Below are 20,133 nucleotides of genomic sequence, written 5' to 3'. Positions count from 1 at the left end.
CCGCCAACCTCACTTTTTTTTATTCCACCGACTTGATGTGTATATACGATCTACCTGTTTTCACGTCACACGTCGTACTACACATTGTGACTATACGAGGCTTGAAAAAAATTCGATGTGTCCATCGAGCAGAGAGCGGCGTGCCAATATTCGTACAACATAACATCAACTTTTATTAATCTTTCGTTTGTGGTTGGAGGTTATAGATTATTAAAAAAAAACAAATACGATTTTTTTTCCACGGCGTATTAAAAAAGTGAATATTTTTCGTGGTTATCGTCTTGATAAAGAATAAGTTGCCACGAAACCTGACTAAATTCGTGCATATTTGGCTCTTTCACATTCTTAACGACGAGTTTCTGGACTGTCTCGACTTTAATTCGCATACTTCGTTAAGTCCAGGAGAAAATGCTTACGTCAATATACTTTCACAACTATAACCTTTCGTTACGCTTATCTCGAGTACGTTACCATGTTCGATCAGTGATAACATTTTAAAAGCAAAAAAATAAAAACATAAAAAAACGATAGAAATTTGAGGCTCATCGATCTCTGGGTATCGGCGCCCCTATCGATTATTTCGTCGACGATGCAAAATAATTCAAAAACCAGAGAAATGTTTATAGTAAGAGCACTGGAAAAAATCCTTGCCGACAAAGATGTCAAACGATCGCATCTGTCCCAACTTCGAAAATCATGTGAATCGGCACTTGGTGAGTGACTGATCAAAATAACATTCCCGCCCTTAATTTTTACTTTCACCCATTCATTATTTCGTAACTTTAGAATTCGCTTCCAAAATTACGATACTTCGCAAATCTCATTTGTCTGTTGCTTGTTGCAGTTTTTCAAATATTGCGTCGTTTTTTTGTTTTCATTTTGGAATCATTTTTACGATCACGGTAGTCGGGAATGTTCCTTCGAAAAATTCTTGACAGCTGTCACTTTTTTTGTAATTTCCTTTGAACAAAGTATTCCTTTTATTGTTGTTTTTGAGGCATGTTAGGACCATACTTTTTGCAATCTTATTCTCATAGAATATCATAATCATGGATAATACTCCTAAGTTTTTTCAAATAATGCTAGAGTTTTGTTGGAAAATTTGCCTGAACAGAAACTGTCGGAACTGTTCGATTGAATTATATTTGACAAATCCAATTATAAAATGTTTTATAACTGAATAATAGGATGGTTGATTTTTGCGTTTTCGATGATCCTGTCGGTTTTATATGAATCGAATTAACTAATCAATAAAATTAGGAATCATTCAATAACTGTTTGATTACATCCTAAAATTTGTTTCAAAATTCAATATGCTCTTACATCATTACTACCCCCAAGATTTTGTTGACGTTTAAAAATTTTATAGATGATTTGCGAAACGAGATCAAAGAAGTTCCTAATAACCAAGCGGACGAAGGAATTTCCAATGCTTTGCCTCAGCCGAAGAGCGATTCCAATGTTATATCGGCAGAGAAATATTTCCTACCGTTTGAGCTTGCGTGTCAGAGCAAATCGCCAAGGATAGTGGTAACGGCGTTGGATTGTCTGCAGAAATTAATTGCGTACGGACATTTAACGGGCAATGTACCAGACTCTACAGAACCAAATAAACTTCTTATAGTTCGTATTGTTGAAACAATATGCGGATGTTTCATGGGCCCACAAACGGATGAAGGAGTCCAGCTGCAAATCATAAAGGCTCTGTTGACTGTCATGACCAGTCAACATGTTGAAGTTCACGAAGGAACAGTTCTACTTACTATACGTACTGTATATAACGTTTATCTAGCTTCCAGAAATTTGGTTAATCAAACAACAGCACGTGCCACACTTACACAAATGATCAACGTGATTTTCGCCCGTATGGAAACACAAGCGGTAACTCTTTTGAATATCTATTGTTTCAACAACAAAGAGATCCAGAGTAGGATGTAAATTTGCAAAAGCAACTGGTATTCTAGTTTTTTCAGTTCTAAATTTTGCGTTAATTCTGAATCATCGAATGTTCGCTTCCAATTTTAGTTTCAATTGCATGAATTATTCAATGTGAAAATGGAATTTGCCAGGAAATAATAAGTCTGGAATTATTTGTAAAACAGGAAGATCTGATCGCTCGAGGCGAAACGTCAGAGCAATTGGAAGCCTCCCAGGAGACACAAAAGTCTGAGGGCGAGATTGAACCAACAAATAATCAGGTTCCACCACCAGACTCGGCCACCGAAGCAAATATTGTGGTGAAAACGATTTTGGACGATATTGTTAACAGCGTTGTACCAGAAGAAGTTCCCCCAGCTACAACACCCGCAGGAAAGCACAGCCTTGATCCAGTACCAACCGACGACAATACAGACGAAACAACGGGCGAAAATGATAACATGGTCACTGCGAAATTCACTCACGTACTTCAGAAAGACGCTTTTCTCGTTTTTCGAGCTCTTTGCAAACTTTCAATGAAACCACTACCTGATGGCACCCCGGATCCAAAGTGAGATCTTCGTTCTATTATTTCAGTGAAGAAAAAAATTGTTAATGAGGTTGTTTTTTTCACAAATGGTCATCGGACTGTATTAACGAGACAATTATTTTATATTTTAGATCTCATGAGCTGCGCTCGAAAATTTTATCGTTACAATTACTTCTCGGAATATTGCAAAACGCCGGACCAATATTACGCTCGAACGAGATGTTTGTGATAGCCATAAAGCAATATCTCTGCGTGGCTCTTTCGAAAAACGGTGTGTCATCGGTGCCTGAAGTTTTCGAACTCTCGTTGGCACTGTTTCTTGCGCTTTTGGCACGTTTCAAAGTACACTTGAAGATGCAGATCGAAGTATTTTTCAAGGAAATCTTTATGAACATACTCGAAACTTCGAGCAGTTCTTTCGAGCACAAGTGGATGGTAATTCACGCTTTAACTCGGATTTGTGCAGATGCACAGAGTGTTGTTGATATATACGTAAATTATGATTGCGATCTTTCTGCCGCTAATCTTTTCGAAAGGTAAGTTTTGTCCCAAATAGCCAGCACGAGTCTTTTCGTACTTTTGAACACGACAGATTTCGATTTAAAAAATTTTTCAAAACCACTCTCGTAGAGCAACGAATTGAGTAAAAAATCTCAGTATGCAGAAAACAATAAAAAAGCTAAAATTGAATCGAAACTTTGAATATTTTTTAAAATCCACTCAGAGTTGGTATCGAAAATATATCTTGGTTCTCTCAACAGGCTCGTCAACGACTTGTCCAAGATTGCTCAAGGTCGTCACGCCCTGGAATTGGGTGCATCGCCGAATCAAGAAAAATCGATGCGTATTCGCGGTCTGGAGTGTCTCGTTTCAATATTGAAGTGTATGGTCGAGTGGAGTCGAGACCTCTACGTTAATCCGAGTATACCGACAGATCATCAAATTCCGACTGAGCCACCTGACCCTCCGGTGGAAGCGGCTTTGCCGCGTTATGGGAGCGCCGGAAGTTTGTCCTCGGCTAATTCTAGTCTCGTAGGGAATAAGGAAGTTCCTGATTCCCCGGAACAGTACGAAGTCCAGAAGCAACAGAAAGAAGTTTGGGAAGCAGGAATTGATACGTGAGGATGCTGAATTATAGTTTTCCCATTCATCTTGTTGTCTATTTTATAAAGATAATTATTTATTTGTAGTTTCAACCGTAAGCCTAGCAAAGGCGTTCAGTACCTTCAAGAACAAGGCCTTCTAGGGAATTCGGTGGAAGATGTAGCTCGCTGGCTTCACTCTGACGAGAGGTTAGACAAGACAGCGATCGGGGATTTTCTCGGTGATCACAATCACAATCAAGTCATGTACAATTACATAGATCAGATGGATTTCGCGAACCGCGATCTGGTCACGGCACTAAGATACTTTCTCGAGGGCTTCAGACTCCCCGGCGAAGCCCAAAAGATTGATCGTTTGATGGAGAAATTCGCTAGTAGATACTGCGAATGCAATCCCAAGTAAATTGACATTAATTAAGTTTCATCCGAATTCATTCTCAAAAAGCTCCCTTCAACATTATTTATGGGTATTTACTTTTTGCAGCAACGGTTTATTCACGAGCGCTGACACGGCGTACGTTCTCGTGTTTTCCATCATAATGTTAACGACCGATCTGCATTCGCCACAGGTTAAGAATAAAATGACAAAGGAGCAGTACATCAAACTAAATAGACATATTAGCGACAATGAGGATTTACCTGAAGAGTATTTGTCCAAAATTTATGATGAGATTGCGGGTAATGAGATAAAGATGAAGGCGCATCCGAATCGGCCGGGAAAACAAGGCGAGCATCACTAAAAAAACAATTTTTATTCGTGAAACGAATAACGAATTGCGATTCTATAGTAGCGCGAATTATTTTTATAATTTACTAGATTTATTTCATTTTACAGTAATATCGAGCGAGAAAAAACGGCGGCTTTTGTGGAACATGGAAATGGAAGTGATATCAACCGCAGCAAAAAATTTAATGGAGTCTGTATCGCACGTACAAGCGCCTTTTACAACTGCAAAACACTTGGAGCATGTACGTCCAATGTTCAAAATGGCTTGGACGCCATTCCTAGCAGCTTTTAGTGTTGGTCTTCAGGACTGTGATGATCCGGAAATCGCCTCGCTCTGTTTAGACGGAATACGATGCGCGATACGAATCGCTTGTATTTTTCACATGACGGTAAATATTAATATTTTTTTGTAGTTTTTCATATTCTTGAGGGTGAAAAAATTGCAAGGTATTTGTTGAGCGAAAGCTCTGAGTGAACGAATTTTCAAAATTTGAACCTTTTCTTCAAAAATTTCAATTTTTTACAATCTGTCAGAAAAATCAGTTGAATGAAATTCATTATTACAGTTGGAACGCGACGCTTATGTCCAAGCACTCGCAAGATTTACTCTTCTCACGGCCAATTCGCCAATAACCGAGATGAAAGCCAAAAACATTGACACCATCAAAACCCTTATTACAATTGCGCACACCGATGGGAATTATCTTGGTAGCTCGTGGCTCGACGTTGTCAAGTGCATATCGCAGCTCGAGCTCGCTCAACTTATCGGCACCGGTGTTCGACCCCAGCTCCTCGGTCCAACATCAAAACCTCACTCTCCATCGCTGCCTACCAACTTCACGAGTCTTGTACACAACAATCTTCATCAATCGAACAGTCTCAGTTCGATGAACCTTAGTTCGTTAGATCGTAAGTACGATTCGGTTTTTTTGATTCTACACTGCAGAGGTTGCTCAGAATTTTGTTCATTCCTTACGGTGATTAATTTCAAAATTTGTCGCGGTGTTTTGCTTGTCAAGACTTTCCCAAATGAAGTACGAAAAACTGTAACTGACTGGATGATTATTTTCAGCGAGCGTAAAGGAATCGATCGGCGAGACGAGTTCACAGAGCGTAGTAGTTGCGGTCGACAGAATCTTCACAGGTTCAACGAGGTTGGACGGTGACGCGATCGTGGAGTTCGTAAAAGCGTTGTGCCAAGTATCGCTCGAGGAATTGTCGCATCCAACGCAGCCGCGAATGTTTTCATTGACGAAAATAGTCGAAATATCGTACTACAACATGGGTCGTATAAGATTGCAATGGTCACGAATATGGCAAGTGCTGGGTGATCATTTCGACCGAGTGGGTTGCAGTCCGCGTCAGAATATCGCGTTCTTCGCGGTGGATTCGTTGCGACAATTGGCAACGAAATTTATCGAAAAGGGTGAATTCGCTAATTTTCGTTTCCAAAAGGAATTTCTCCGTCCTTTCGAGCACATAATGAAGAAGAATCGTTCGTCGGTGATCCGAGACATGGTCGTGCGTTGTGTGGCTCAAATAGTGCACTCGCAAGCGCCGAACATACGCTCCGGCTGGAAAAACATATTCAGCGTTTTTCATTACGCGGCGAGCGACCGAGACGAGTCGGTCGTAGAGGTCGCGTTCAAAATAACTATGAAAATAGTTAAAGGACTTTACGCCGAAGATTTCAGTATAATGGTCGATTCTTTCCAAGACGCCGTCAAGTGCCTCAGCGAGTTTGCCTGTAATTCTTCCTTCCCGGATTTCAGCATGGAAGCGATAAGACTGATGCGTGACAGTGCCTCTAACATCGTAACTAATACGAAAATGTTTGCGGAGGGTATGATGGACGACAGTGGAATGGTTTCGGAGGAAGATCGTGCTTGGGTACGAGGCTGGTTCCCCCTTCTCTTTGAACTATCGTGCGTCGTCAGTCGCTGTAAATTGGACGTAAGGACCCGAGCGCTCACGGTCCTCTTCGACGTCGTAAAAACTCATGGATCCTTGTTCAAGCCCCATTGGTGGAAAGATCTGTTCCAAGTGCTCTTCAGAATTTTTGATAACATGAAATTACCGGAACAACATACGGAAAAAGCCGAATGGATGACGACCACGTGCAATCATGCTCTCTACGCGATAATCGACGTATTTTCACAATTTTACAGCATCCTCGGACCTCTTTTGCTAGGACAGCTCTATTCGCAGTTGCTCTGGTGCGTCCAGCAGGATAACGAACAATTGGCACGTTCGGGGACAAATTGTTTAGAAAATTTGGTTATAAGCAACGGCAACAAATTCGACGAAGAAACGTGGGCCAAAACTACTAATTGCGTTCTCGAAATATTTCAAAGTACAATACCCACCGCGCTGCTCACGTGGAAACCACAGTCAGCCAACAAAGAGTCTGACCTCGACGTTATAACGGGCGAGAGTGACGGACACATTGGAATTTTGAAAAGAACCAACAGCACGCAGAGCCTCGTGAACAATTGTGATGCCAGCAAGACCAAACTTTTCTCATCGCTCATGATCAAGTGCGTGGTTCAACTGGAATTGATACAAACGATCGACAACATAGTTTTTTATCCAGCGACTTCGAGGAAAGAGGATCAAGAGAATCTCGCTCTCGCCCAAGCGGACATGTTGAACGGTAAATTGTCGGATACCAGCGACGACTGTACAGTGAATCAACAAAAAGAAGAGCAAGGAATGTACCGAGCTCTCGATACGAGAAATCTGCTTGAGCTGGTCGACTGTTTGCTGCGATCACACCGTTTCGCTAAAAGTTTCAACGTCAACAACGAGCAGCGTAATTTATTGTGGAAAGCTGGATTCCGTGGGACCGCCAAACCTAATCTTATGAATCAAGAGACTCAGTCTTTGGCTTGTGCGCTTCGGGTACTCTTCAAAATGTACAACGACGAAGCGCACCGATCAAATTGGCCGTCGATCGAGTCGAGACTCGAAGAAGTCACTCGCGAAGGCCTCGAGTATTTTCTTGCTCTCTCGAACGAGGTTCATCGTGACGCTTGGACGCCCATACTCTTGTTGTTACTTTCGAGAATATTGAAAATGTGCGATCAACGTTTTGCCATACACGCCGCTATTTGTTATCCGTTTTTGTGCGAAATCATGTGTTTCGATCTCAAACCCGAGCCACGATCTGTATTGCGACGTTTCTTTCTAAGAATCGGCCCCGTATTCAGGATCACGCAACAGTGAACACCACACAAGTGTTAATGCTTTACTTCATCCTTCGATTTAAATTAGTGATGCGAGGGAGGAAGAGATTCAAATGCAATCGGTCACTCAGCGAAACTTGTATTACTACTGCGACTCGATTTATACTATTAAACACAAATTAAATATATAAATATTATACATAGTCGATTGATAGACGACACGATGGTTTTCAAAATAGATAGAAAAATCAAGTGAACCGAATAAAATAAAATGGCGTGTGAAAAGGAAGCGACGAAAATAGATGAAGTTAGGAATCGGAATGATTGAGCCGGTAACACTTTGTCAATCCTAACTTGATTTTTGTTATACGTAGAGTCGATGAAATTCAAACTCGTGCATAATGTGTGAAGATTGCACGAAACTCGTGGATTTGTTTGATGATTTTTTTCTCCCCCTGACGTGTGGCCCTAAATGCGCGAAACACTTATCTTTTTTTTTTGTCCAAAGACTTCGGCAAACAAATAGGGAAACGAAAATCTCTTATTTATTGTAAAATCTGAGTAAAAATCTAAAATAAATTTGTAGTAGAAATTATCAGTCGCGATAAGAAAAAAAGGGGAGAAAAGTGAACGAGAAAGGGTTATTCAAGGAGAGACATGATAATCTTAGATTTTTAAATCTGAAGGAGAATTGAATTTCGAAAAATGTAGAAATTCTCGACATTACATGTATTATATATTTACTAAATTGTAATTTATATTGAAAGAAAAAAAAAACAAACTATACGAGATACACGAACTCGAGAAACTTATTTAGGAACAAATTTATTTAATAAACTTAAGGATTTTTTGGAGGAGCAGCTTGGAAAGTCATTAAAATCATCGATCATGTTTTTACTGAGCACTTTCATTTTTATGCGTGAAAACTCCTGCAGTTCATAATTAAGCAGCTACTTTCATTAAACTGTATCCCAAAATCAATCGCTCATGTTTATCAGCCAGCGTTTTTCATTGGATCAGAATTTTTCGAAACTTTGTAGCTGAATAATATATCTAAAAAATTTAATAAAAAGAAAACTAAAAAAATCAACCCACTTTCCTGTGGGGGAAAAATTCATCAAACTATTAAAAGTACTTAAAATAGTAAAAGCCATTTTACTTTTTAATACAAAAAAAACTCTAGTTCTGCAATATTTCTAACCACAATTTTCATTGCGAATTGTTTAAAAGCAACAGTGTTTGATTTCACAAGTGTATTGAATGTACATTCTTTTCTAAAAGTAACGAATGGCAAAAAACGTATTTTTATAACTTTCCAATAAGCGAGTAAACGCCACTTCATCCTCTGTTCTCGGTCTAATGTATATTGAACATAGAAAAAGATAAATAACTTACCATTTACATAGAGAATTGCCTTGTTAATTGCAATTGCCTTATATTCTGTCTCAAGGATTTAATTTCATTAAAAAATGAACGCAGCATTAAAACATTCGTATGGATTCATTTGGTAACACACCGAGTCGATTTTTATTTAAAAAATCATTCCTGTATTTACAGTTTTAGGATCAGTATGAATCTGTGATTAAATTCGAAAAGGTGAGAGCTAAAAGTTTGTTACTTCAAATCCGGAAATTTAGGAACAAACCCTTCTCAGTAGTAATTCATGCATCAAAAACGAAACGTTATCCTGGAACTTAACGTTACGACTTAAAAAACTAGAATTGCACGAAATGTAAGAGAAAATATAGATTTTCAAGCGTAATTCTCACTTCTATGAAATGATATTGCAGGAGGGCAAAGCTGAATCGGTTCTTGGAGATGGTCCCTTCAAAAGGTGTAGCTGGGAACGACGCCGCACCATTCTTGAATAAAGACGAGAATATCACTGATGGGAGATTCGGCGGGGCCTTGCCTCGAGGCGTTCAACAGTTTGTTCCAATCGTTGCGATCAGCTGCGAGCCCACTTTCATCGAAACGAACAACCGGTCCGCGCAATGGTGCGCCGGTGATAACGCATTCTTCGAGAGGATTCGAATCGTGATTAGGGCTGGTGAGAGAGCCGATGTAAACGCCTCGTTGATCGAGAGGAAGACCTTGTTCGACCCTTTGATCCATGGAAATGGCGAGAACCCATTCCCTGACTTCCTCACGTTTTTCACTATCGACAGCTAGTGAATCTGGCAGAGGAACTTCGAGAGGGAAATCAGTGACTCGTAGGTCGTCGACATCGAGGATGCCCCCGGATTCGCCGTCCTCGATGCATTCCTCGAGGTCGAGGAAATGGTTGAGAAAGACAAAAGCTTCGCTGCTCGCACCAGCCGACCGTTTGTCAATTCCTGCCTCGTAGTAGCAAAGGTCAGCAGGAAGAATATCCGTGTAACGCAAGAGCGTGACGGAAGCTTTGACGACGAGATCAGCGAGGGAGCTAAACGATCTCAAGCCACATCGCAGCGCCGAAAAATGTGCGACTTTGAGGAATTTCTCAAACGTTTCGTCTCTCTCCGAAGTTTCCTCTCCGCGTAACAAGCTCAGTATGAAATTTCTCAATTGGGCTAAACGCTTGTAACGCATCTCCGGAGCATCGTCGTTCCTCGTTAGAATCATCTGCGCCAGACGACAGTAGAGATTTTTATACTGCGGAACATTCGGAGCTCCGAACTGAATGTACAATTGTAACGCTTGCTCCGGTGAATCGGATTTCATCAACTGAGCCGATCTCTGCGCCACGTATTTGTGCAGAACTTCAGATCCTTGAGCACTCGCTGCTTCGAACAACTGGGTCCATTGGCCCTTTCGTGCCATCGCTTCCAATCCACCGTTCCCGTCGATTTCGTGCAACCTTTCTGGATTTCCTTCTCTCATCATCGCATCACGATATTTTTCTTCCAAATACGTTTCCAACTCTGGAGCTAGTTCTTCAACTATCCTGCGAGCACGATTCCATTCTCCTATTCCTATGAGAGCGTTCACAGCTTCTTTCAAGCGGTCTGCTTGGAGATAAACCTGTGAAAATAATAAAAAATGTCGAGTTTTTAAAAATTTTTCAACGAAACACAACTTTATGTAAAATAATCGAAATTTTTTTGACCTGTGCAGCCAACGCATTTTCTTCAATAGCCATCAACCGCTTGCCCAACTCTTCACCAACTTGCAAAGTCGTTTCCGAATCAGCTTGATTTATAAGGATATCCGCAGCCTGGAGGAGCACCGGCCGCGTCGCGTTCGGATCAACCATCAGAATATCGAGGGCTGTTCTCGTCTCACCGATGATCAACCAACGTCTCGCCTCAGCCAAACTGTCTCCAGCATCCAAACCAGAACTCTTCTGACTCAATTCACGACGTAGAGCTGCTTCCTGACTCGGCATATATTCTCGACATACTCTCATCGCGTCTGACCACATGCCAGCTTTCTGTAAGCGAAAATAATATTTATTTTATGCCTAAAATAATTAATAATTTTCAATTATCTTCGATCTAAGCCCAAGTAAAGTTCTTAATCTATACACAAAATTAACTCAAAAGGCTCGTTCGAAGAGCAGCAAAAAATCATTGGACTGTACAGCCAAATTCAAGTTGAGTGAGTGCTTCAAATTACTGGCAACCCCAAAAACGAAGTTGTGAGAAAATTACATTAAAATTTGTTCAATTCTAATTTTCAAAAATAAAAATCATCCTATTTTTGACAGCTTTGACAGCTGATAGGAATTTTTGCTCAAACATTAGACCAATTTTGGTTGAAGTATTTATGCGAAGATGACATCAAATAGAATTTGTAAAAGTTTCAAAAAAATAATAATCGATGATTCTTTTAACCTTATAATGTTCGACAATGATATCAGGTTTATGAGCACGAAGAAGAAGGGTTTCAGCGAGTCCATAATTCTGATTGGAGGCAGCTTCAGCAGCCCTGGCGACAAGAACTTGCGAGACAGCATCGAGGCTGAGTGATCCAGCGACTTCTTCAGCAGCTTCCCAGTCTCTGGTGTGTATGTACATTTGTACAGCTTCGTACGCTTTGTCAGCTCTGATGAATTCTTTTTCAGCTTCAGCGAATTTGCCTTCGTCCTCGAGTGCCATAGCATGTTTATAAAAAACTTCTTTCTGTTGTTCAGGGTTGGCATATTTGACGACTTCGAGGGCCCAATCGAAGAGGTTGGCTTCACAGGCGAGTTGGAGACAATCGTCAAGGTAGTTGAGACGTTGAAGCAGACGGGCTCCCAGCTCCGGAGCCATGGTGCGAGCCCAGAGGAGAGCGACTTGCTGGCCAGCTTTGTCGCCGGAGGCTTTTTTCGCGACTCTCAGAGCATCTTCCCACATATTGGAGGCTCGGTAGGCGCTGACAGCGCTGCGCCAGTCGTCAGCGCCGAGGAAGTGTTCTTCGGCTTCGCGAGGTTTGCCAGCAGCTTCGAGTTCACGGGCGAGATGGGAGTGGGTAGTTTTGAGGAGATCCGGTCTGTAAAGGCTGACGAGCCTAATCATGTCGTTTCGATGCTCAGCCTTCCGGTACATGGCGATCGCAGCGTCGTACTCCTCGATGGCGACCAGCAAGGATTCGGCGTGTCGGTAATCTCCCGAATCTATTAATTTGGCAGCGTGTTCCGAGAGGATTTCTTTGGCGTCGTCGGGAGTCATGAATTCGACGGCAACTTCGTGAGCTTTGAGCCAATTTCCAGCTCGCACGTGGACCTCGACTGCACTTTTGGCATCGTCGACACGGAGGAAAAGTTCTTCGGCCAAATTAGCGTTACCGACCGAGGCGTAGTACTCGGCTAGTTTGACGCACTGCTTACGAATCTCCGGATTTTTCGGCTCGATAACTCGCACCAGTTCCAAAGCCTTGCTCCACTGTCTCGCGTTTATAGCGCAGTCGAAAGCCAACTCGTTTTCACCGGCTTGAATGAATCGGTAAATCGCAGCGTCGTAATGACCCATTTTCGACAAATGGTGACCCCATTCTTTCTCCAATTTGACAACTCGATCGGGCTCGACTTCACGCGCAAGATCCAGAGCTCTCGCGAAAACACCGGCCTTTCCATAGCACTCTATAGCTCCGGAGAAATCTGACGTTTTCTCCAATATTTCACCTGCCAGTTCCATGAGATCCGTAGCTCTGAGAATCTTCACGACCTCGGCAACGATCGAAGCATCTTCCAGGAGTACTTCGTTGGCTAAAAGGAGTCTGGCTGCTCTGCCAGCGCGTCGAGCTTCCAGGAAAAGTTTGATGGCTCTCCGCGGGTTGTCTTTCTCAATAATAGCGGCAGCTCTCGAAGCCTGTCCACTTTCGAGTAGCCAAGCCAGATGTTTGTCCCTGAGGACGTTGGTCCCGGACCAATTCCGCGATTCCGCAAGGTTCAAAGCCTCTTCCCAGTGCCAGTATTTCTGGTACATTTCCAGAGCTTTTTCCAGCTCATTCTGTTCGAGGTAAATAGCTTCTGCTGTTTTCAGTTCGCCATTGAGGATCGCGAGTTTGGCCCAGCTGTCGGGATCGTTGAGAGGATCGTTGCCGGTTTCCCTCGCGTAGGAATCCGATTCTTTGGAAATCGACTTGAGAAAAGTGGAGCAAGCAACGTCGCCGAGCGCTGCGTAGCATCTCGCAGCGATGAGCAACCGCCGAGTCGACATCGCGTTGCCAGCAACGTTTTCCCACATCGCTTCGGTTTGAGGACGGTCTCCGAGCTCCTCGAGGAAAAGAACGACGCGACCGAAATCGTTGTCGTGGAGAGCAGTGCCAAACTCGATGAGGCCTTCGTCCAGGAGGTAAGAGACGCGTCCAGCAGGTTGTTCCTCGACGATGACCGTGGTTTGACCATTTTCTCGAACAATGTCAACAGCATCACCGCGGATGGGAACGACCGTGGCAGCTTCGGGGGCGTCGACGTTGTACCAAACAGCGAGAGACTGATTGGACTGAGCGACGGCAACATCGCTGCCGGGAACCCACGAGGCGAAGCTCGTGCCAACGAGGAGCAAAGTTCTCTCCCCTCGGTCGTCGCTCAACCAGAGTCTGCCTCGTTTATCCCTGGACAAGAGTCTGTGCCCGGTTTCGCTGAGCTCCAGCCAATCGACCCTGGAATCGTGGCTGATCATGCTGATCGTCGAGCCACCGAGTAAATCGACCACCCTGACGGTTCGCGGATCGAGCAAGTAAGCGAGTCGCTTATTGTCCGGCATCCCAGGCACGTGACGTTCGTTGATTCTGACGCTGACAACGTGAGGGTTGACGGCTTCGGTCCTGACCGATCCAAGGATTTCGTTTTTCCCATACTCGACGATGCTCAATTCCCCGGAATTAAATATCAAGCACACCCCCGGATATTCAAAGAAGAACTTCTCGTTACCAGCCCTGTTTTCCCATATTATTTCGCTCATTAAATTCAGCTCTATGTCGCATATCAGCAGCGTTTTGCTCGTCCGTGCTACGATGTGATTGTCACTGCGACCCAAAACTCTCACGTCTTCGATTTCGCTTCCTGTCTGCGATTTTATAATCACCGGACGTGTTTTTGTTTGCAGAGAACGAATTACAACTTGGCTCGGACCGACGTACACTATTTCGTGACTCCCACGGACCATCGCACGTCGCAATATCGTCTCGAACTGTTCAACGGCCCCGCACAAACCGCCGATCACCAATCTCGAACCATCCCTTCGCCAACACATTGATGTCAGCGTATAAACATTCGGCAAATCGCGGTTGTTTGATTCCTCCCAGAGCGAACGCCTCGGAGTCCAGTCGAATACTCTCAGTCTGCTCCACGAACCGACCGCGACGCTCTGACCGCTGGGACTGCAGCATGCCACCGAGAACTCTTTCTCTTTCGCGTCTCTGCTGTAGTCGAAAATTTTCGAAACTCGTGCATTGTTCTCGTAAAACGTCAGTTTCTTGTCGCACCCACCCGCCACTATGTGGTTTTGGGTCCATGCTAAAGCGTAAGCGGCTACCCCGTGCGTTAAAAATCGTCCGGATGCTTCGCTGCTACCGTCTTCTTTTATGTAGTAGCGTATTATGCTCCCGTCCGCGTGACTCGACAAAAAACCCGTTCCACGAATACTGCAAAAAGTAGGAAATAAAAAATTCAAATCTTATTCCAATAATCATTCAAGCGGTGGTTCCCTCACTTCATAGCCAAAGCAATTGTCATGGCATCGGCGGCATAGAGCGTCTGAGCTTTGTGAGATTTCATCATGGCCACTCGAACTTTTCCGTCTGCTAGCCCGATCACGATGGGGCCGTCGATGGGCCAAACCATACACGTTACCGCTGAGCTCTGCCCGAATTTGTTGCATATTACTTTTTTCTCGCCCCAGTCCTCGCCGATTTTGTAAACGTAAACTATGTTGTCGGTCTGTCCAACTGCTATTTTCGTCGAATCCGGCGAAAATGCAATGGCTTTTATGACGTAACTTTTTTTCCCGTACTGTTCGAAGATAAACGAAAACAATTTTAAGGTTATAATTTTGGAATAACGTTTCCAAAGTCTCGTTTGCATTGTGATGTACAATTATTTTTATTTTTTCTTCATTTATTATTCGAGACTTCATTCAGAAAAGCGACTGCGAAATAAAAATCTTGTAATCACCTTAGCGTCGACTGGTTTCGTTTGAAACCTGTCTTTTTTCGTACCCGTTTCGTCAAAAAGATAAATCGATCTGTCGGTCAGTGCGACCGCAAGTTTCAAATTATTCGGCGACCACGCGATTCCAACGACACGATTTTCAGAGTCCTGTAACGTTGTTACAACACCAATCGTCACGTGAGTTGAAATACGGAACTCGAGCCAAAGTTAAAAGAATGAACAGGGCGATAATTTGTTTGCTTTTTCAGGTTTATATCACACAGGTTACAGGTAAATAAAAAACTAATTATCATAAAAATGATTTGCGAAATATCGATAAAAATGTTTCGTATTTTGTCATTTGACGGATGGGGATCTTGTGTTCATTCTTTACACTTATTTACTTTATTCCAGTTTTGTATTATTCAGCGTACAAAAATTTAACACTCACACTAGCTGACAAAATAGAACCTAAATACTTGATAATCATTTTAATTGGATAACGCGAATAAATAATATTCTTGAAATGTCAATCAAGATGAGAAATATACAAGGCTGTATGTACAATAATACTGACAGAAAATCCTGTCAGCGGAGCTTTGGAAGCAGCATGGGAAAGTGTATATTTTTTTACGTTGCCTAGCAACCCTCCCACTACCAGAAATATACAGCAAAAGATCAGGTGTTACTGCGGCGCATTCGAGCAAACGACATTTTTCCAGTTTATTTTCTCGAGTGCATCAAAATGTTGAATGCAAAACTTGCTGCTTTCATGAAATCATACAATTGATCATATTTCGAAAGGTTAATTTTTATTATTCAATAAAATGCCTGGGCAATAAAGATCGATCGACTAGAATTCTCGCTTTTGACCTGTTTGACCTCTGCGACGCCAGGCTCCCAAGGCCATCGCGTTGCGCCATCTGAGATCTGCTCAAGTTGAACTTTTGAAAAAGAAATAAATGTGCAATAGGCTTTGCGTAAAAATGAATTTTTCGTTACAGGATTATCAATTTTTTGTTCGAAAATTTTTCATATTATCACTTTTTTCATGAATTATTTTAATAATAATCAAACGTTTTTTCATTAAAACATCACGAATTATTGATACGTTTCATAATGAAATTAGGATGACCAAATATTAATATTTTGTTTGGGTACATTCTTGAAAGATAAAAAATAGAAGTACAGCAGAAAAAAAACGAAACTCATTCGGAACTATGGAGAGACTCGAGCCTCGTAGTAAAAAGATCGATAAAACTTCGCGAACTTTCGTACCGACGCGAAGAAGAACCGCTGTCGTCTGTAGGGAACGCCGGGCCGCCGGGTCTGCGCCATATACATTTTAGTTCGTTTCAAAAAGCGTGTGGAGTCTAGGGGGCAGAGCAGTACAGGCGAAATATTTCGCGCATGCATATAAAATCCATCGGAGTGTTTCCGAGTCGCGAGAAGAGAAGGGAGTGGTATATTCACTCTCAAGCCGTGCTCTCAAGAGAGGGCGCTTGGCGCTTGTCGCAGAAAAAAGAAAAAGGATTAAAAAGAGAGTAAAAGAAAAAAGGATTGAGGAGCTCCAGCGTTGCTCTCTGATCGAAAGCGTTTTAGTGTTGCGGCGCGTTTGTCAATTGTACAAAATCATCGCGTAAAAGAAGAGAGTACAATGGCACCGAGAGGTGAACCGACTGTCTACGATCTTGCTTATCGTGGACAAACCGCTGCTATTGCAATTCTCATAAACGAGAATGAGAAATTGAAGACTCAAACTGATCCTGTGGGTATTATTTTTTCTCGTTTTATCCTTTTTCAAACTTTACAAGAGAAAGACTATTTATTCACTTGAAATATTCATTTATTTTCACAGAATGGACGTATGCTGTCGCATTGGGCAGCTCTCGGAGGACACGACGATCTCATTCGCTATCTGCTCTCTCTTGGAGTCCCCGCTGATCCACCAGACGATGTAATTATATGCATGTATATTTTTTTCTTTCCGTCAAATTATACCGGTCTATCGTTTTCGCTGTGTATTGGCTGGAGTCGCCACAGCCATGGCTGGGCGTCCTCTCTCACTCCCTGTCATTATACTAAAGTTTTTGTGTACATGCGCGACTATATATGCGCACCGCTCTATGCCTAGAATTATCATTATTATTGTTTAAGTACGCAAATGCTTTTGGAATTGACTCGTAAATGCTTTTTATTGGGTGATATTCGCAAGTCAAATTACCAATGGCGGAGAACTTGCCTCTCACTCAAACTGTCATGGCGCTTTCAAATTCGTACATTTTACCGGAGATAAAAGAATCGAACAAAGAAACATAGTGATTATTTTATTGTTTCCGTTGAATCACGCCGAATTATGTAAATCGAATTTCGAAAAAAATAATCGAAACGTCGCTGAATTTAATTACTCTTTATATTTTTATTATAATTACAGCAATTATTTTTAGGTGTTTCGCTTAGAATTCATACTGCATGATGTCAATATTTGGCAACGATTTCATATTTTTTTACAATGAAATTAACTTCATCAATTCTTGCACGTTGCCATTATTATGATTAATAAGATAACTAAGCAATTATCTCGAAACTTTAAATTTTGACGTTTCGAGGGGAAAAAGCTGCTGCAACTGTAGCCATTCAACTTTGTTATTAAATATTATTCGGGACGATGTAGAAATGAAAAAAATACCGAAAGAAAAAATTCTTTTTCATAATTTTTTATACTTTGGTAAAAAAAAGTCTGGTTACGCGAGATAACGAAAATATTTCAATTCGAGGTGCTTCTAAATTCACGAAAAACCAGATGTTTCGAGAAACTATCAACAATGGAAGTGTAAACGCATAGCTATATCGCTCGATGCACTGGGCTCGGCGCCCTGTGATTCTCCGATGATACCGCGAGCACCGCCCTCGACCCCACACCACAGCGTCTGCCCCCCCCCCCTTCTCCTCCCTCCCGCCCGTCCCTTCCCATAGAATTCCCTTTAAAACAAAAGCCACGAAATTCGTGATGTCGAACTTCGCATCCTTAAATGACAAAATAAAAGTTTTTTTTTCTACTTTACAATTATCTCACCGACCGAAGGGCTCTATAATTATATTTCTCGTATTTCGATCGAAAATATTTACGATTTTTCGTAATATAAGATAAAAAATTCGTTTTTTATAAAAAATGGTTCGAAAAAAAAAAAAAAGAAATTCGTCCTTTTTTTTAGACGAACATGACCCCCCTCATCTTGGCTTCATCCGCGGGTCATGAGAAAGTCGTGAAATTGTTGCTGAACGAGGGCGCAAACCCGAACGAAAAAACCGACGATGGCCACTCGGCTTTGCAATACGCTGCGAGCAAAAATTGGGCCACCGTCTGCGCCTATTTGATGGAAAAAGATGCAGACATCAACATCACTGACAAGCGAGGTGCCACTCCGCTTCATCGAGCCGCATCCAAGGGAAACCTGACCATCGTTAAGATGCTACTCGAGCATGGAAAACGACTCAACATTGGTAATTACATCTTAAGCATGATTTCCTGTTATTGTATTCCTGTGATGCTGCTTAGACATTTTAAAAATTGAATGACACGAGTCTCATTTCTCTTTGTTTCATTAATAAAACGACGTCAGGATTCTGAAATTCTCGAAATCTGAATTTTTTACTTCTGGACATTTTGATGGATATTCCAAGAAGAAAAAAACGGCGATATTTCGTAATCGAAAATTCGGTGATTGAAGGAGGGAATAAATTGATTTTTTGACATTTTAATTTTGAGACTGAATTTTCAGTGATTTTCAGGACACTCGGGTTTTACGATTACGAAATCAATGCATCCATTTTATTTTCAATACTCCGAGAAGAATTTGAAGGAAAAACGTTAGACAAGATTCTTCTTAATTTTTTGGTCCTATGGGAGAAAGATTCGGTGTGCGGGGGCTTTTAGGAAAAGCGGTAACCCGCTCGCCGATCGATACTGCTGCCGGCTCGACGGTTACTCATCCACGTAATGGATGCGAGAAAGATAGGAGACCGCCGGAGTCGTACGCCGACCCGGCACCTATCATTATCGAGGTTTAAAACAAAGGAGCCTCCGCAACAATTTTCTTCTTAACTACTCCCAAGCCAATCAACTTGAAAAAAATATTCGAATTTTTCTACACTCATTATTTTGTCGTGGACTTTTTTTCTCTTGTATTCCAATTAAGACAAATTGTTACAGATAATGATACAAATTCCCTGGTGAAAATATTGTTCCAATTGATTCTAGCAATAAGTGTTTGAAAAATGAGAAATATTGAAGATTCTCATTCAACAGTTTTCAATGCAATTTTCCAAAATTCCACCATGCAGTTACTAGCCAAATTCTTCATTTACTATTCTGATTTTGGGACAACTTTTAACCATAGAGAAGCAAATGCGAGTACCAAGAGTAATTGAAAGCTTAATTACGAATAGAAGAATAAAATAATAAAAATGTTCTATAGCGGGCTCACTAGAATTCTTCAAATGCATTCTGCATCCTTTCCTATAATTCGATTTCTTCCCCCGTTGCGTACATTATTTATTGGATAATTATTCTGTGCAGATCAAACTGACATGTACGGGAACTCAGCACTGCATTTGGCCTGCGAGGAAGATCGTTGCGAAGTGGCCAAGCTGCTGGTCTTCAATGGTGCGAACATCGAAATGTTGAACAAAGAGCGTAAATCACCATTGGAGTTGGCGAATCCAACATTGGCTCGTCAAATTTGGGAGATCAAAGCCAAGATGGGGTAAAACAGCGGCTGAAAAGAGAACAAAAAGAAAAAGGAGAGAGAGAGAGAAAAACGAAAAAAAAAAAACAGAACAAATTAATCACGTGACACTACTTAACACAACAATTTACGATTTCCATTGTTTATTGTAGTTTTTTTTCTATATCTATATACGCAATCGATCAATTATGTTCAATCCATATAAAAACGTATCAAAACCTCGCTCTTCGCACCGTTTTTTTTCTCTCCACAAACTCCTCAATTGATTGATTATATATATTTCTCACTATTCCCTCGTCTTCGACGTTACGGAGAAAAAATTTCGTTCCTCGATCCTCGTTCGGT

The 20,133-nt window shown here is 41.7% G+C and overlaps 3 protein-coding genes across 3 annotated transcripts; 2 read left to right on the top strand and 1 right to left on the bottom strand.

Moving 5' to 3' along the window:
- The first annotated feature begins 42 nt into the window (after positions 1-42).
- On the top strand, positions 43-8,969 carry Sec71 (ADP ribosylation factor guanine nucleotide exchange factor Sec71). The gene is made up of 10 exons (XM_043424854.1): positions 43-713; positions 1,370-1,881; positions 2,103-2,488; positions 2,599-3,003; positions 3,229-3,585; positions 3,658-3,969; positions 4,055-4,296; positions 4,406-4,686; positions 4,864-5,206; positions 5,370-8,969. Exons 1-10 carry the CDS (start codon positions 590-592, stop codon positions 7,520-7,522), a joined length of 5,115 nt encoding a protein of 1,704 aa, XP_043280789.1. The 5' UTR covers positions 43-589; the 3' UTR covers positions 7,523-8,969.
- A 12-nt stretch (positions 8,970-8,981) lies between these two features.
- On the bottom strand, positions 8,982-15,598 carry Oseg2 (intraflagellar transport protein Oseg2). The gene is made up of 6 exons (XM_043424853.1): positions 15,492-15,598; positions 15,065-15,208; positions 14,604-14,902; positions 11,298-14,535; positions 10,571-10,894; positions 8,982-10,485 (listed from the first exon to the last, which is right to left on the bottom strand). The coding sequence occupies exons 1-6, from the start codon at positions 15,528-15,530 to the stop codon at positions 9,310-9,312; spliced, it is 5,220 nt and encodes a 1,739-aa protein (XP_043280788.1). The 5' UTR covers positions 15,531-15,598; the 3' UTR covers positions 8,982-9,309.
- An 895-nt stretch (positions 15,599-16,493) lies between these two features.
- On the top strand, positions 16,494-20,010 carry LOC122413707 (26S proteasome non-ATPase regulatory subunit 10-like). Its single transcript, XM_043424229.1, has 4 exons — positions 16,494-16,808; positions 16,899-16,997; positions 18,256-18,544; positions 19,620-20,010. The coding sequence occupies exons 1-4, from the start codon at positions 16,698-16,700 to the stop codon at positions 19,808-19,810; spliced, it is 690 nt and encodes a 229-aa protein (XP_043280164.1). The 5' UTR covers positions 16,494-16,697; the 3' UTR covers positions 19,811-20,010.
- Positions 20,011-20,133: the final 123 nt, after the last annotated feature.

This window comes from Venturia canescens, chromosome 7, assembly GCF_019457755.1.
Source record: "Venturia canescens isolate UGA chromosome 7, ASM1945775v1, whole genome shotgun sequence".
In the NCBI taxonomy this organism is placed as follows: Eukaryota; Metazoa; Arthropoda; class Insecta; order Hymenoptera; family Ichneumonidae; genus Venturia; species Venturia canescens.
This window is presented reverse-complemented; position numbering and strand designations above follow the sequence as displayed.

What these genes read in the sequence shown, in the direction of transcription:
- Sec71 (XM_043424854.1), top strand. Translation starts at nt 590, where the DNA reads ATGCAAAATAATTCAAAAACCAGAGAAATGTTTATAGTAAGAGCACTG. An exon ending in ATCATGTGAATCGGCACTTG is followed by an intron (nt 714 to 1,369) that starts GTGAGTGACTGA and finishes AAAATTTTATAG; the next exon opens with ATGATTTGCGAAACGAGATC. An exon ending in GATGGCACCCCGGATCCAAA is followed by an intron (nt 2,489 to 2,598) that starts GTGAGATCTTCG and finishes TTTATATTTTAG; the next exon opens with ATCTCATGAGCTGCGCTCGA.
- Oseg2 (XM_043424853.1), bottom strand. Translation starts at nt 15,530, where the DNA reads ATGATTATCAAGTATTTAGGTTCTATTTTGTCAGCTAGT. An exon ending in GTTCTATTTTGTCAGCTAGT is followed by an intron (nt 15,209 to 15,491) that starts GTGAGTGTTAAA and finishes ACAACGTTACAG; the next exon opens with GACTCTGAAAATCGTGTCGT. An exon ending in TCATTGTCGAACATTATAAG is followed by an intron (nt 10,895 to 11,297) that starts GTTAAAAGAATC and finishes TTTCGCTTACAG; the next exon opens with AAAGCTGGCATGTGGTCAGA.
- LOC122413707 (XM_043424229.1), top strand. Translation starts at nt 16,698, where the DNA reads ATGGCACCGAGAGGTGAACCGACTGTCTACGATCTTGCTTATCGTGGA. An exon ending in TGAAGACTCAAACTGATCCT is followed by an intron (nt 16,809 to 16,898) that starts GTGGGTATTATT and finishes TTATTTTCACAG; the next exon opens with AATGGACGTATGCTGTCGCA. An exon ending in TGGAAAACGACTCAACATTG is followed by an intron (nt 18,545 to 19,619) that starts GTAATTACATCT and finishes TATTCTGTGCAG; the next exon opens with ATCAAACTGACATGTACGGG.